The sequence below is a fragment of the Pleurodeles waltl genome, chromosome 11 (assembly GCF_031143425.1).
Source record: "Pleurodeles waltl isolate 20211129_DDA chromosome 11, aPleWal1.hap1.20221129, whole genome shotgun sequence".
Lineage (NCBI taxonomy): Eukaryota > Metazoa > Chordata > Amphibia > Caudata > Salamandridae > Pleurodeles > Pleurodeles waltl.
Window position 1 is genome coordinate 432,130,818 of NC_090450.1, and position 14,386 is coordinate 432,145,203.

The 14,386-nt window shown below is 40.4% G+C and overlaps 1 protein-coding gene across 1 annotated transcript in view; it reads right to left on the reverse strand.

Moving 5' to 3' along the window:
- Positions 1-1,469: 1,469 nt before the first annotated feature.
- LOC138265773 (vesicle-associated membrane protein 1-like) overlaps positions 1,470-14,386 on the reverse strand; it is a 330,957-nt gene continuing 318,040 nt past the window's right edge. The window contains exon 5 of the mRNA XM_069213794.1: positions 1,470-9,760. Within this exon, the coding sequence (XP_069069895.1) occupies positions 9,744-9,760 (17 nt within the window). The 3' untranslated portion in view covers positions 1,470-9,743. The remainder of the gene's footprint in view (positions 9,761-14,386) is intronic.

A 14,386-nucleotide genomic window follows, 5' to 3' on the forward strand; every position in this document is an offset into this window, starting at 1 on the left:
ACAGGCCAGAGCACTTGTGTGCTGGACCCTAAAAAGTGGTGGATGGCAGAGCAGCAAGTAACTTTGCTGCGCTGCCCTACGTCACAGGGAAAGGGCAGACATGCATTGTATTTACGAAATACAGTGTTTTTCAGTCCTTGTCCCCTTGCGCTGGTGCGCAATTTGCAGCCTAACACTAATGAAGGCAGCCTTGCACCATGGTTCAAGGGTGTCTGCATTGCATGCAGGATTGTTTTTGTAATAGGACTCAAGAAAACGACAGAAGGCCTACTCTGGTCAACACACGACATAGAAAACAAATGTGCAGAAGTGTATATGATATGTGAAAAGTACAAGCCTCGGTTTGAATACAATGGTCACGTAGGGATGTGGGGACAGAAAGGAGAATGAGGAAAGAGGACAGGTGCAGGGTAAAAGTAGTCACAGTCCGACTTTGCATGCCATAGATAATTTAGAAGGGGAGTCTGAGCCACTTTCTGATACCAGGGTTAGAAGAAGGGGTAAATCATGACAGGCTGAAAGGGGGACACAGCACTAGATGTTTGTGTTTCAAGGTTGGCAGTAAGTGGCAGACAGACCATAAAACCTCAAAGGCTGGTAGACGTGTAGGGAGGACATATTGATAGAGTTCAAAGGATAGAGTTGAAGGTCACTTTGTATGTAGGAAGATATGTATGTATTATATCTGTTATAACTGTTTTTTTGTAACAAGCAGTCAGATAGCGTTTAAAGAATTATGGTCTTTTGTTAAGTGTAAATGTATGAAGGAGGTGGAACTTAGGTGCCCACCAAGTGTATACAAATCGCTGTTTGTAAGAGCTGAGTTGAGTGTGGCTTCAGTTACAGAACTGTGCTGTACTCCCGGCTGTATTTTATTTACTTATAAATATACTCAATTATTATTAGAATTGTGTCACTTCTTTATTTCTGACAAAAACTCAACTACATTTTTTAGCAGGAATAGGCACCTTCCTAAACAAAAACAGTCCATGGAGGCATTTTCCTATGTCTATGTGTGCTGCAGAATGCAGCACACATAGAAAGAGGAAAAAACAAGATACAGTTACCATATTTCGCCTCATTGCACCTGCACTGAGGAGGCATAAGGTTTTGACACATTCCCAGGTTTACACTGCCTTGTAAATCTGAGAATGCTTCAAAACCCATGGGTGTTGCGTGGGAAAAACATCCACAACGCCCATGGAATGCCCCCCTGATGCACCGATAGGAAACACAGCTAATTGCGCTGCGTTGCCTTATGCCATATCTACAAGGCCATGAAAAACCAAGCAAAGTGGCTTCGTAGATATTGGTCTGCACTCTGCTGGAGCTTCAATAAAAAAGCGATGCACCGGAGGCACAAGGGGCTTGTAAATATGCCCCTCAGTCCTTTACACCTGGAACTTCCTATAGGGCCTGGGTGGTTGTTAGCAAGATAAAAATTCTGGAGAAAACACCTTGACATGGAAGCAGTTTTCTTAAACAAAACTTTATTTGCGCAAACATAAGTTACAAATGTAGACAGGGAATTTGAAAACGTATCAAACACTTCAGAAATCACTTGTACACACGTGAAAAAATTACCAGTTATCAAACGTTGTAAACAATGACACAATTGTAGCATCAAAAACGTGACAGAAAGGGAAACGTCTTGCATGCAAAACCCTGACATGTCACCTTTTGGAATGGAGCTTCGACGACCTCCAGGTAAAGCACTTGAACAACGGTATTGGTCTCAACAGCAACTTTGTAAGAAGAGCTAACTCTACGTCAGGCGTCTGTTGGCTGGAATGTTTGAGAGGCACAGATCACAAACCCTGCATTCGGGAAATGTATGTTGACGACACCTAGGCTATGTCTTACTCCTGGCACTGAAATGTGATGTCAAATAGGATTTATGATATTCAGCAGTTTGCAAGTATTAAAAGTATCAGGACTATTCGCAAAACCAAAGCGGATGTGGTAGAAGTAGTTTGATGGCTTACAAGCGGCGTACACTCTAACCTTTAAATTTCGCCAAGGTCCAGGAGAGCTTGAATTTACAAAAACCAGAAACTTTCATGAGTCACTTGGCATTCTACTTGAACGAAGAGTTAAAGAACATGAAATTTGATTTTTAATCTGCTGGAAAAATGTATTCCACTTCAGAATTCATTAGACTTTTCAGTTCTTCCCACCGTCCGCCAACAATTCCTAGGCTAAATGTCAGTGAGACAAACAGTGCACCTCTGCAATCCGAAGGAACGGTGCATCTTACTATGAAGTAATCAAGTGCCAGATATTTCTGCCGTAATATTAGTGCCTCAACACCTTTCTTCGGAGAATGCCTTATGTTAATGCTAAATTCCCACTTTCCCTGCAACAATTTGACTGTTTTGGAATGCATGTCACTTCTGAGGAAAACAGAAATCTGGAGTAGAAACTGTAGGTACATCTATGTCCAGGCACTATTAACATACTAGAAATATCTGATGCTGATATTCCCGGGAGAACATTGTAAGTACCAGACTAAGTGAACTTTCACATCAGTGCAACTGGGATACACGAGACTTAAAACCACTCACTGGAAAGGTAGGGAGCAATACACAGCGATCACATGTACAATACCAGTAATATAGCATACTAGGTCCACGATTACAGAGTTTAACTTCAAATTGGCTAATATTTCAACTTTCACTAGTGGCGTTGGGCAGCAGTTATGGAATTCAATTCACCAAAATGCCCGGGGTAGCTTGTCCCACAGTTAGCCATTCTATTTCTTCCTATTTGCTGCGGAGGAGCTAAAGGGAAAGCAAGGCTGGGAAAACTACAATACATAAAGTAGCTTTGAGAGGCCTACAGGTCACAGCCAAGAACCATACTGGTTGTTAACAGTCCTCTAACTGGTTTAGATAGAACATTTCAGTCACTAGAGGTAGAATGCTCTAAATTAAACTGCCAGAAACATGAAGACAGACATTGGAATGTTGGAGCAAAAGGTCTATACTAACCATTATTGGCCCCCTCCCTTTATTATGTCTTCAACGTAGCTCCCAACAATACAATATCATAAGAGAAAACGACAGGCAACAGTGGCTACCTCTCATTAATGTCCATAACTGTAGATTTAAACACATTCCTCTTTAAAAATATTACGTCCTTAAAAATGGTGTCCTACTCTTTTTAAGTTGGCATTTTAATTCTGCCTTGTTTTTAAATTGTTGGTGTGCTACAGCCGTAGTGAATAAAATATGCGTGAGGGCACTGTTATATTATGGTTTAACGCTAAAATGCATCACCACTAGGGAAGACTAGGACAGAAGTGAAATGATACCTGCATCAGTGGGTAGGAGTGGAAGAATACCTGTTTTGCAGGAAAGGCTGCTCTCATGTGGGCTCACATGAAGGTCCAATGTTCATTCTGATCTATTGACACTGAAATATTGACAGAAGCAATGATAATTGGTTTATTTCTTCAAGAAATGTTTTGATTCTCTTTGCCTCTCCTTGGTGTATCAGACATGGGTATTGAGCCTAACTCTGCAGGCAGGTGTGCCTGCTGTACAGTTTGGTGTTCATCCTAAAGTTCATGGCGTGTTGGGCAATTCCACCATAGGCAGGTCTCAGGCTGTGGCCCCATAAAGACAGGAAGTCAAATTTACATTAACTGTGATCATCTTCATCTTGTCACCAAAACAACATTAACTTGCTATCTCGGGCAAAATGCCCTTGTCTAATACTAATAGAATATTGGAAGCTTCTGTTAGGGAAATGTGAAGTTGCCATTTCATGCACTATGGTGGCCCTGTTTCAGATTAAAGTTGCCTGCCACCCGTGCACTCAGTGCCATTTTACCAACTCTGGTGAAAGTTTTACTTTCCAGCAGGAAGGTGCATATTTGGTAAGCAAAGAAAATATCTCTCATACCCACAAAAGAACAAAACCCATGCCACTCAATTATCTTCATAGACATGACATCTGAGTATTACTGTAGGATTTAGCCAAGTAATGACGGACATTGTTTTCCAATTAATGGGTGGCTAATTAAGTGTTATTGCCCACTGCTATTGCCGATTGCAGAGTATGTTACCGGTGGTTAGTGCTTTCTGCAGAAGATGTAACTGCTGTTAGTTTGTGGCCCCTAAATTAGGCTTCTGAGCCAAGAACAAGGCCCAATATTAAAGTGAAGGCAGCTCAAATTGATTTACTTCGAGGTTTTAACTAGTCTAAATCCAAAGCGATTTCATAGCTGCTTCAGGAGAACTACTCTTGTGAGCATGTCAAACTGCTTTGTCCACACTTTTTGTAGGGGGCACATATGGAGGAGAATAAATCTGTTTATTTGCTGATTGGCTCTAGTGCTATATCAGATTTCATTCTAGCTTTTTACATAGAAAATGCAAAGTAGTACTAAATAGTCTAGCCTGTATTGTAACAATTCTAACATTGATTCAGAGGAAACTTTCTTCAGGGGAATTGTCTTTACTTGCTAAATGTTTACTCACAATTTTCTTTTCGTGACTGTGGAGGTGCGGTACAAATCAAGAGAGATGTATGAGACTGGTTGGAATTCAGCAAATCCTTTCTTGGGGTGTAAAAATGAGACAGAATCTATGTACCTTTTAATTGAGGTGGAATTTACAAGGCTTTGTTCTCATGTCTTCAGAAATTCCATGCTGAAATCCGGCTATGTACCTCTCTGATTAATACTGCGCTGTACTTAGTGTACTGAGCAAGGCCTGTAAGAATTGCGTGAGGAGCCAAAACTTAGTTGGCTCTCTACAGATATAAAATCTCATGCATTCTAGGTGATCATGATCCACCACTAGACTGCATATACCGTAAACGAATGTTTGTTCTCTTGGTAGGGGCATTATGAACTATATATGACAAAGGTGATTTTCAATGCTCATATGTAGAATTGTTGTGATTGTATTCTTCATGTTTGTAAATGTAAAAGTTTTCTTCTGAAATATGAATTTGTATGTGATTTGACTGATTTTGCTAAATTCTGTAAAGAATTCATAAAAATAAAATAAGTCACTAAAAAGTCTTTCTTTTACAGCATATAATAATAGTTACCGTAGGGTTTGGAAACTGAGGAGATATATTTGAGTAAACTACATAGTAACACGTTTTACCACTCATTAATGCACCCTTTAAAAAAAAAAGTTAATAATTGACAACTGAAGTGATATATAAGCAACTGTACTGAAGTATTTGCAGAAACGTTATGATTTAGATCATACACATCACTGATTTTTCAGACTAAGGGTTATGTAATGATCCTTTTGACAAAAGAAGAGGCTTTCTGATCGTGTTTTGGGATGCCTAAGACTCATACATTTTCAATTGATGAAATCAGCTCATTGTAGAAAAAATAGAGTGTTAGATAATTGACCCAAAAAGCTATCCAGCTCAGTTCAAAGGAAGCACTTTAATTGCCCAGTATACCTAACACCTAGATTCTTAAAGGAAAGACAGTAAGTGAAGTGGAATCCAGGGCAGGATACCAACCAGATAAGATTAAGACAAATGATGCTCCTTGTTGTGAAAATGTGAGCTAATTCATAAAATGCCCAGAAGATGATGTGGTTTGCAAATTAGCCCCAGACAGTTAGACTCTAATAAAACCTTCTTGGTAGGTTATTTTCACCAACACAACCTGTCAAGTCTGCTGCTCCTCAAATTAACATGGTGGTGCAAGAGTACAAAGAGAAGCAGACAGGGACAAAAAGCAGTGAATGCAGACTCAGGGACAGCAAGAAACTGCAATCACACCCCCAACTCACACTGATGGTTCCAGAGTCCATATCCATCAGTATTAACCAATCAGACTTCAACTTGGCCTCTTACAGGAGGACTTTAAAAAAGGCGTGCAGCCACCAGCAGAAAGGAGGCCATAGAATATTGGGAGATATCAGACACTGCTATGGTCCAGCATAGTAATTCATGCAGGTCAGCCTTCAGTCTGACAGTACATCATTCCACCAAGCCCAGGAGACTTCCCAAGGAGGTCATGAATCTGTGGGGACAATAGAAAGTGGAGGTCTGCAGTAGCATTTGTACTGAGATGTGGTGCTAGACAGCAGTCCTTTTTTTTCCACACGATTAATTGTGAAAGCTGTCCCTGCCACCTGACTATATCATTACCTGCTGCTCTTAACAGGTGAAGCTTTCCTACACAATTCCTTTAACATGTCCACTATCTACAGCTAAATAGTGTAAGGGAAAGAGATGCACACCTCCTACCTGGAAATCATTTTACTTTTGTGTTGGTTGTTAATGGTGTTCATTCAGCAGTATGGGGTGCTTATGTCTTCCCCATCCTACCCATCCTTACACACACCACACTATGAACTACTGTTTGGAAAGAGTGTTTTAGTATGCACAAAGGTTGACGAAGAGACACCTGCAAACCCATACGCTGAGATGCAATGAAAAACAAAGTTATACTAGTGCACACATAAACTATGTTATATTTACTTATATTCATAGATTCATAAAATACTATACTGACTAGCTTCTCACGGAAATCAACTTAAGATCAAATAAAATGATTATCTCATGTTATCAGCATGGGAAAGGGTCAGAAGGAAAAACAGCTATGCTGGCTGTCTTTATTACTAAATAGCAAATAGTAAGGTTTTTTACTACAGTGAATAGAAAAAACAATCTATTGAAGGGTGGTAACACATGGTCTTCCAAAAAACAATGGTAATGTAAGCCCTTATTTATAGCTTGGTGGATAGGATACTCTGGGCCTGATTCTAACTTTGGAGGACGGTGTTAAACCGTCCCAAAAGTGGCGGATATGCCACCTACTGTATTACGAGTCCATTATATCCTATGGAACTCGTAATACGGTAGGTGGTATATCCGCCACTTTTGGGACGGTTTAACACCGTCCTCCAAAGTTAGAATCAGGCCCTCTGTCACAATTATAGCACATATCCCGTCTGCTATATAAAAATGCATTTTACTTTCTGGCACTTCCAATATGGCAGATAAGCTAACGTGGGGTATCCCATCTGTAAAATTCTCAATACGGCCATTAGTTTCTTTTGTAAGATTAGTTTCTCTGCTGAACAAATTACTATTGCAATTTGACATGGCAATGGTATTACCCTGGGTGGGGATAGCTCTGGTGGCAATTGAATTACTTGGCAATGACACTTTCTAAGGCAGAGGATCTGGTGGTGCAAAATACACTTATGGCGAAAATTACATTAACATTACTTTTCTGAGGATTATATGTTACCACCCTTTTTTTAATAGCCTGATTTTTAATTACCCTTTAATGTGTATTTTTATGGGCCTCTTATCAGACACGTGTATGATATGTTACAAACTGGAAAGTAACATTAAAAACGTATGGAAATAGGCATTTTCAAATGATGAAAAATGAAGGAAGAAGAATCTGCCATTCTGTGGTAAAATTTGGCTCAGCTACGAAACTGTCAATTATGAAAATTCTGTATGAAGAGTAGAGACATCCAGGGTAGACAACATGCTACTGTGGTCTATGCTACTGTTATGAGATGGAACTTGTATCTGCCACTGTACAAGACTGACCAAGTGATTAATCACATGCTTATAGCATCCATAGATTGTCAGCAACCACTAGATGCATTGAGGGATGAGTAACTACTTGGCTGAAACAACGCTAAATGATACCTTGAATTTAGCAAGGGGCTGGTGAGCAACTTAGCTTAAGGTCCAAGAACAGGAAAAGAAGATAAGGGCTCCATTGACTCTTGATTGTAGCTCCCATCCTGTTGCCTGTTCCTTGTTCTAGAGGCAGGGTCTTCAGTGCGTGTCTGGTGGGCTAGATCCATTCAAGGTGTTCAAGATAACCACTGACAAAGTATTTTACAGTACACTTATACATCTTATGTGAGTATCATGAAAATCTGGCATGGGTCAAACCCTCCTGAACCTGAAAGTACAGGGACACTCTGATTCCAGAACAAATCTTTTTTGTTTGTAAACACTATTGCCATGCCAACTTCACTTCCACAATCTAAAATCTAGATATCTGTCTTGACGAAAGCAAAGGGTGGGAGAGTGAGGCACAGTGTCTCAGACTATTCACAATAGTGCAATATCTACTATCACTAGGTACTCCTCCGGGACATAATGAAGTCTGCTGTAAGGTTCGTATAGGAGGCTTCCTGGGGAGAAGACAATCGTCTGTCTCAGTAGTGAAGGAAATAATGGGTCCCAATCACAAAAGTATTTTGGTGTATGTAAAGTAGCACTCCAACTGTAATCTTTTACAATGTCATGTGCCTTTGTGAATTGGCACCAAACATCTAGAATGGGAATAAAATATGATATGAATATTTAGAGGAATATTTGTGTACAAATATTCATGTGCAATTAGTATGACAAAAAAAAGGGCCTTTTTCCACTTTAAATAATAGGAAGTTCCTTTCAGGGGTAGCTGATGCTACCTGCAATCACTGTGGGCTACTTTGGAAACCCTATGATTTCATCTAACTACTAGGCTTTCAAAGATATTAGTTTGGTGTTTTTTTTTTTTTAGGCATGTCACTTCCATCATCTTTTAACGTTTGATGAATGGTACCACTGCTTGGCTAATTATTCTCGGTATAGTTTGATATTGTCAAACTCATCTTTGTGTACAGAACAGCAAACTGAAAAAGGTGCATCTTTGTCCTCCAAAAATTAGATTTTCTAGTGTGTAAAGTACTTAACCATCATATGGTTAGTTATTGTAATTTTGGCGAGGCCCGTATTCAGTTATTGGGCATTTAGGCCCATACACATTTAAGTATTAGGCCGCTTTTCGCAGTCACAATTAGGTATTGTGGCTTTAGCTCTGCCCACAGCCAGTGACTCCATCCACAAAGGGAAAATTAATGCTATAGTTAGATATAGCAACTTGCAAATCTGGTACAATTGCATGATAATTGTGCTGTCTTCAATAATCTGATTGCTAAAGCCTAACCCTGACATGTAATATACAAAATACAGTGGAACCAAATAAATGGAATCCTAACATTTTATAAAAGCCTACGTCTCTCTTAAAACACAGAAGTCACCTTGGAGGAAATAACATTCTCAATCATAAAACTGCCATTTGTTCTTAAATCTCCCTGAAATGAAACAAACGCGAGAGAGTGCTGCAACAGTTTTGTCAATCATTACTTATCTCTGTACTCAAGAAACAGTGACCATAATCATCCCAAAATCCTGTTTTGCATCATTGCAGAATAATCGTTCATTAATAATGTTGAATAATAAGGAACGCTATTTTATGGATTTGACACAATATACACATCAGTGTAATCATCACTGCCCTATTGTCTGTTATAATCAGTGACTCAACAACATGCTCTCTGGATTTGGTCCAAATCGACATGTCAACAAACAGGAAAAACTTGTTGGCATTCCTCCAAAGTTGCCATGTCTATGCATGTGGCTAAAGCGGCACCATATATCTCGGAGTTTACCTCACACAAAAACTTCATGAGGATATTAGGGAAGGAAAAATGACATGCATCATGGGGATTTGTTGTAGCAACTGGCAGTGTTTAGCTGGTACAATTTTCTATAGAAACAACATAGTACTGAACAAACAACATCAAATTTGTATGGATTGATACAGGAAATCCCGCCCTCCCATTGCCCCACAAAAATAAAACGCCAGGAGTTCAAAAAGCCGAGTTCAATGAGTAAACATCAGAATAGAGTTGGACTATGAAGAAAGCCATGCCACGTCTTCTCTCTTCAGTTCCTCAAGTGCTGAAATAAACTGTAATGAAAAGAAATAAAAAGAAAAAGTTACACAGTATGATTTTGAATTAAATAATTGCTCCCTAAAACCCAAAAATAGTACTGTTATAAGCAGTTAGTACTTTCGTGTAGGCACTGGAAAGAGGATGGACTGGATTTAAAATGTTAATTGTTCAATGCAAAGCTTGTTTCAATGACAAATGTATTTAAATGCCAACATGGACTGTAAAGCATTAATATACCCATTTGAGGGTCACAAATGTTATATCAAGTTTAGAAAACAGTGGCTTGTTACATGTTAAGGGAAGAGCAATACATAGATAAGATGCAGCATGGCAGTACTTTATTCACAGGATACTAAGAGAATGTGACAATTTAGGTTGACAAACCTTTTTCTTGGGAAGCATTCATAATATTTCTCCTCAATCCTGGATAATTCTAGTAGGTATTAATCATTTGTACCAGCTTTTCCATTAGTACATTCTGTCACAGGCACTGTTTGTGGGCAAGTTGACTTGAAACAAGACAGTGCCAAAATGGGGCTGAGTGGTCCCATTTTTCGGCTTGTTCACGTTATGTGCTGGTATGAGGTCTTCATAAAAATCTAAAGCTGTATGATACTCAATTCATTGTCCTGTGCTGCATTCTCAGTGGACATTTGTGCAAACAAGCATAGGGCAGGCAACAAAAAAACGTTTGTAGCAAAATTCGTGAATATTACAAGTTCTCATAAAACAAAAGAAACAGAAGAAATATTATGTCCAGAAAACGTCCAAAAAAGTTATGGGTAATTATTAACACATTATTGCCTTTTATTTATATAGTGCTTTATACCTTGGCGTAGGTGTCTAAGTGCTTGAGGTTGGCAAAATAGTTAATTACCAACTGAAAATCATACTCACTTTACTGACCTCTATACCTAACACAATTATTATTCTATGCATTTAGCAGCTATTTTAAACAGGTTTAGGACATCACCGGTTTATGTATACCCATAACAAATAAGGGACCATTGTTAATGGAAACAAATACAATAGGTAAGATTTTCGTCAACTAATAATTTAAATTTATAAAGTGAACTAAATTATCCCTTCTTCACACCATAGTTATGGAGATACCATTCTTTGTGTGCTTATAGAGTAGTAAGAAATATGCCCTGCAATATTTCCTGTTGCATCATGATGGTGCTTCATCATGAGTGAACTCTACTTTATGTGTCCCCTTAAAGTAGACCAAGTGATGCAGGCTCCATTGCCACTTATTTGCTCGAAATCACGTTTTTTTAATTTAAAATCTTGCCACTCTGATATACTAACCAGTGTTGATGTTTACAAGTAATAGATCCACTAGATTTCTCAAAGAAGTAATTTTCATAATTTGCGCTTTTTAATATAGCCTAAACCTCTACACAATCTGAAATTGGGCTGCACGATAATTGTACGAATTACGAAAGTTATTTAAAGCTACTGCATATACATTTTTATGGCAAATTGTAGAGTTGTGCACATTACAAGAACCCTTCACTTTTAGCTGTTTCTCTAATGTACAATGGACCAGAGGGACAATTTACTAACTTTAGTTCTATTATTTTACTAACTTTTGCTCTATCACCAACACACAGCGCAAGAAACCATTGTCTGTGCTCAAGCGCTTTACAAATACACATAACATAAAAAAAATAGTCCAAAGCAACATTTTACTAAATAAATAACTTATGAGATAAATAATCGCCTTGCCTCCCAAATCTCAATGTTTCTGAACAGAACATTTTTGCTGCTAAGAGAGTGTTCTTTGTGGAGGTTTTAGTGTCAGCTTATCTCTTGGGTGGAACCATTGTAGCCCTTAAATACCTTATTCTATTTTGAACAAATAATGCTTTGTCAACAAAATGTCAGACAAATGCCTGCCTTATCAGTCATTCTCCAATTTGGACAACTGAGCTTTCCACTTAATTTAGTGCAAAGGGTAATTACTATAACCTTCACATTGACTTATATTTCCTACATGTATGATTCTGATTTCTGTGTTGCTTGAGCAGAATGTTATTTAGTTAACGATACTGCTTTAATTTTTCATGTTACACTCACTTCTAAAACTTTTAATTAATATCACATGTTTTACCATATATATAGATTTTTCGGTATACTACGTTTCATGTTGAATGATTTAAAGCTACACACAGGCAACAATATTTAAAAAATGGTTAAAGAATAAATTCATAACTTTTCTAAAAAACAAACTTTGGGGGTCATTCCAAGTTTGGCGGGCGGCGGTTGCCGCCCGCCAAACTTCCCCCGTCAAAAGACCGCTCCGCGGTCAGAAGACCGCGGGGGCCATTTTGACTTTCCCGCTGGGTCAGCTGGCGCCCGCCAAGGGAGCACCCGCCGGCCCAGCGGGAAAGGCCCTGCAACACAGGAGCCGGCTCCGAATGGAGCCGGCGGTGTTGCAGGGGTGCGACTGGTGCTAAGCAGACAGTGAAAATCATGCTGGGGCCCTGTTAGGGGGCCCCACGACACCCGGTAAAAACTGCCAGAAACAGGATGGCGGGAAGGGGGTCAGAATCTCCATGGCGGTGCTGCAAGCAGCGCCGCCATGGAGATTCAGCCCAGCCAGGGGTAATCCGGCGGGAAACCGCCGGATCCCCTTTTCTGATGGGCAGGAAAGCACCGCCAGCCTGTTGGCGGTGCTTTCCGTCGGTCATGGCCCTGGCGGTTTTTACCGCCAGGGTCGGAATGACCCCCTTTGTCTCTTATGGAGTGATTATGGAGTTCCATGAAGAACAGCCACAAGTTTCACCACAATATATAAGAGGTAAAGTACCCTCTATCATGCGTTGTAAAAATATTGCAAGTCGGTGAGGAGTTCAGTGATCATGAAGAAGAGCAAAGCTGAAGGTTGAGTTCCTTTCATGGATCACGGAACTCCCAAGTAGCTTACAGTATACTTTAATCACGACAGACGTCATGTTCTTTGAATACTTGGGCAAGACGTTACCGTCTCCCAAACAGCAGACATCTTTGGTCTCTTTCTCTTTTCCATGAATAGATAGGAAAGTGGCAGATATGTTGAATAAATGGAGCACTAATATGCAGCCTATAATGTGATGCAAAAACATATTGTAAGCTGTATTAGTTAAATTGTTTTTAAAACAGCTTTAGCTCGAATTAGTTGTACCAGGCAAAGAGGTTCTTGCTTTTGTGTGATGAACTTTCACTGTGCAAAAATATGCCTTTATGGAACTCTGGTCCCCGCTTTTTAAATCCTTCATAATCCTGTTTCCCTGTACCCATCTAGGATATAGCTGCATTCTTCTTTTTCGCTGAACAAACCCGTCCTGTTCTGAAAGCCTTTAAGGGATCGTTTTCTTCTCGGATCACCTGATACCCAGAGGATGCTTTTTGCGGCATGCAGAGCGTGGCCTCATACCCTGAGCCGCGGAGTTCCACCCGTTGTTTGTGGAGGGGCTCTGGGTTCTCCAAAAAGGGTTTTGTGTTGGTGCTGTTTCCATTATTTCACAGGAGGGACGTTAGGATCTGTCAAGCAGTTGTTATTTTGCAATGTGTGCTGTAGGAACATTTAGGCCCCTTACTTGGAATGTGTGGGGGCTGGGATTGTATAAAAAGTGATACCGTAAGCGCACTCTTTCCTTAAAAGACGCAAGTTGAACATTGCATGTTTGCAGGAGACTCGTCTCTCTGATAGTGAGGTGGCCAAAATAAGCAAGGCTTGGCAGGGTCAGACATACTGTGCTAATTATTTCAAATTTTCTCCTGGGGTGCTTATATGGAGGGCGTCTGGGGTTCTTTTCGCCCTGACATATATGGAGGCGGATGTGGACAAGAGGCACATTTGAATTCAAGGCAGCCTTAAGGGGGAGGAGGTGATCCTAGTCAACACTTATGGCCTTAACGACTGGACCGCATTCTTATGCCAGCTTCACTGGGCTCTGATGTGTTGCATCTCACCCGCTATTTGTACGATCATGCTCCGTTTTACTGTGAATTTGCATTGGGGTAGGGGTAAACCTCTATCCTCTGAGGTTCTGCAGGACCCCAAGAGGAGGGAAATCTTGTCAAGAGTGCAGACAACTTTCTCAAACTCAATGGATCCATCACGCAGCCTTGGGCAACCGAATGGGAGGTCATGGAGGTGGTGCTCCGGAGCCGCTGTATTGGCCTGTTGGCTGGGTGTGGTGCACTTTACAGTCTGAGCTCATTCAGAAGGAGGATGACACTGTGCCCAAATGCCCAATGGCGGGGAGGAGCACTGAGATGCGTTGCAATTATGCAAGAAGTCACAGAGGTTATTGATCGACCAGAGCAATTTACACTCAAATCGTATCACCAGCTTCTCAATAGGGAAAGGGGCAGATCCGGATGCCTGCTTGCCTGGCTCCTTCGCAGGGAGGTCCCGCACTCTGTCATTTTGCACCTTTGTACTCCGCAGGGTAGGGTGGTTTACACACAGGATGGTGTAATGGATACATTGCCACCCTTTTGGATCAGGTATACCGTGACCATGCTTTGGGGGCACCAGTTAAGGCCTTTTTGGCATCATTGCCGCTACCACTGCCGGGAGACCTGGAGGCTCAGGACATGGATGCAGCCCTCTTGTTGGAGGACATTTGCACAGCCTTAGGGTGATT